Source organism: Capsicum annuum, unplaced genomic scaffold (genome assembly GCF_002878395.1).
Source record: "Capsicum annuum cultivar UCD-10X-F1 unplaced genomic scaffold, UCD10Xv1.1 ctg80503, whole genome shotgun sequence".
NCBI lineage: Eukaryota > Viridiplantae > Streptophyta > Magnoliopsida > Solanales > Solanaceae > Capsicum > Capsicum annuum.
The window spans coordinates 1-1893 of NW_025891154.1; the positions used below are offsets into that span (position 1 = coordinate 1).

At 37.5% G+C, this 1893-nt stretch overlaps 1 protein-coding gene across 1 annotated transcript; it reads right to left on the minus strand.

Annotated features, from left to right (window-relative positions):
• Positions 1-1182: 1182 nt before the first annotated feature.
• On the minus strand, positions 1183-1827 carry LOC124895183 (F-box/kelch-repeat protein At3g23880-like; the record flags this gene model as incomplete). The annotated part of the gene is made up of 1 exon (XM_047405624.1): positions 1183-1827. A coding segment is annotated over one exon (645 nt), but the record flags the coding sequence as incomplete, so codon positions are not given.
• Positions 1828-1893: the final 66 nt, after the last annotated feature.

Below are 1893 nucleotides of genomic sequence, written 5' to 3' on the forward strand. Positions count from 1 at the left end.
GGTTCAGAAGGTCATTTTGCCTATTCTTTTTCCTTTTAAATATTGTGTCAAGCCAAAGGGTGTCAAGGACAGAGAAAATCTACATATTTGTGGTCTTAATATGGCTGATCTTGATTTTTCTTTTTTTAGTAATAATAAAAAAGTCTAACGAAATCGGTCTTCATTAGGGTGAACTTGATTTTTTGATCCCACTTATTAAATTGTCCATAAAGTAGACGTTCTAACTCTTGCTCATACGACAAACGTTCATGACATTTCAAGACAATAAACTTACACAATTGACTAGAAATTGTCTTATCAGCAAATGTTAGGAGTTAAATATGTTTTCATAAGGCAGACATTCTAACTCCTGTCCATAAGACAAATGTTTATCACATTTCAAGATAATGAACCTGCACAATTGACTAGAAGTTCTGCCTCTAAAGTTAAAACTTATTTAGGCGGGACAAAAATTCAAGATGGTACGCTATGAGGGACAAAAATTAAATACCGGTCACTTTGGGGGACAATAGGCATAATTTCCCCATCCATATGCTTTGCTATCTAAACAAAAAATACTTTACTTCAACACAAAACTCAATGGAACTGATACAAATTGATTAATTCAACTATGTAGGTACTTCATTCAATCACTGTTTATTTGACATAAGGAACAAGATGCATCCAGCATACGTTTTAATTCGCGAAAATACCAAAATCTAAGTCGATACAACTCAATATAGTAATACGATTCTGACGAGTCTTAGTCAGTTTCTTGAATAACCGTGGTGTTCAGGCCAGGTCCCCAGTCACTCTTCCAATATAAGCAATGATAAGTTACTGTTGCGATGAAGATTTTGGATGCGGAAGTACTATTGATTCTCTTGGAGAGGGATTCCATAGCAAAAGTATGAGATACTTACAATCAGGATAATTACAAACCTTGATAAGAGCCAATCCATCATAACAATTCATCATAGAACAGATGATATAGAAGAAGAATACAAGGAAAACTCGCGCTTAAAGTAAAGCTCAGAGATGAATGACATCTAAATCGCCTTTGAAACAGTGCCAAGAACTCGTGTGCTCGTGTATCCAGACAGTTCAATGTATGATATGAAAACACAGGAAGTGGTTGCAACATGATTACCGTACAAGTAAACTAAAAAGAAGACCGACTTGTTCGTGCATAAGGAAATAGTACTAACGAACTAATTTTGGGAAGAACAAACTTTCTGTATAAACAAAACCAGTCTGAGAGGGACCAGATTGAGGACGTAATTCAAGTGGTGCTTTGGATGTCCTTAAGACAGTACCAAGACCCCTATTTCTGTAGCAGAGTAGCACTACACCATCCGAAAACCTATATTTCGGTATGACTGAAAGAAAACCGGGACCTGGAATAGTAAACAATCTAGTCCAAGATTCTGTAACGCCATAGTCTTTCATTACCCTAAACCTAAAATTGTTCCCCACTCGAGACATATAATTAACATAAACACAAAGCTTTTCTGTCAAAACTGAAACAAGCCGCCCGCACTTGTGGTCGTAAATCGAGAGCATTTGCTCTGGCAACGGTATCTCCGTGCACACCTCACTTGAAATACTCAATGCAGTCACCGTAGATCTTGTTATATCATCGATCCAATGAAATGTGCCATGCACAAATACCAAAGATTCTGTACATAATAAATCAGGGCTATTGCCGATAGGATAGTTATTCGTTAATCTCCAGGAGCCACTTTTCAACGCGAGAATTTCACTGCGTGCTTTGTCATCAATCTTAAGGATCTTATAGTCGTCACTAACTGAGTCATATCCCAATTCGCAAGTGCAACAACGCCGCTTCTGTGAAAATTCAGGATCCGGAAGTACTATTGATTCTCTTGTGGCGGGGTTCCATAGCAAAAGTCA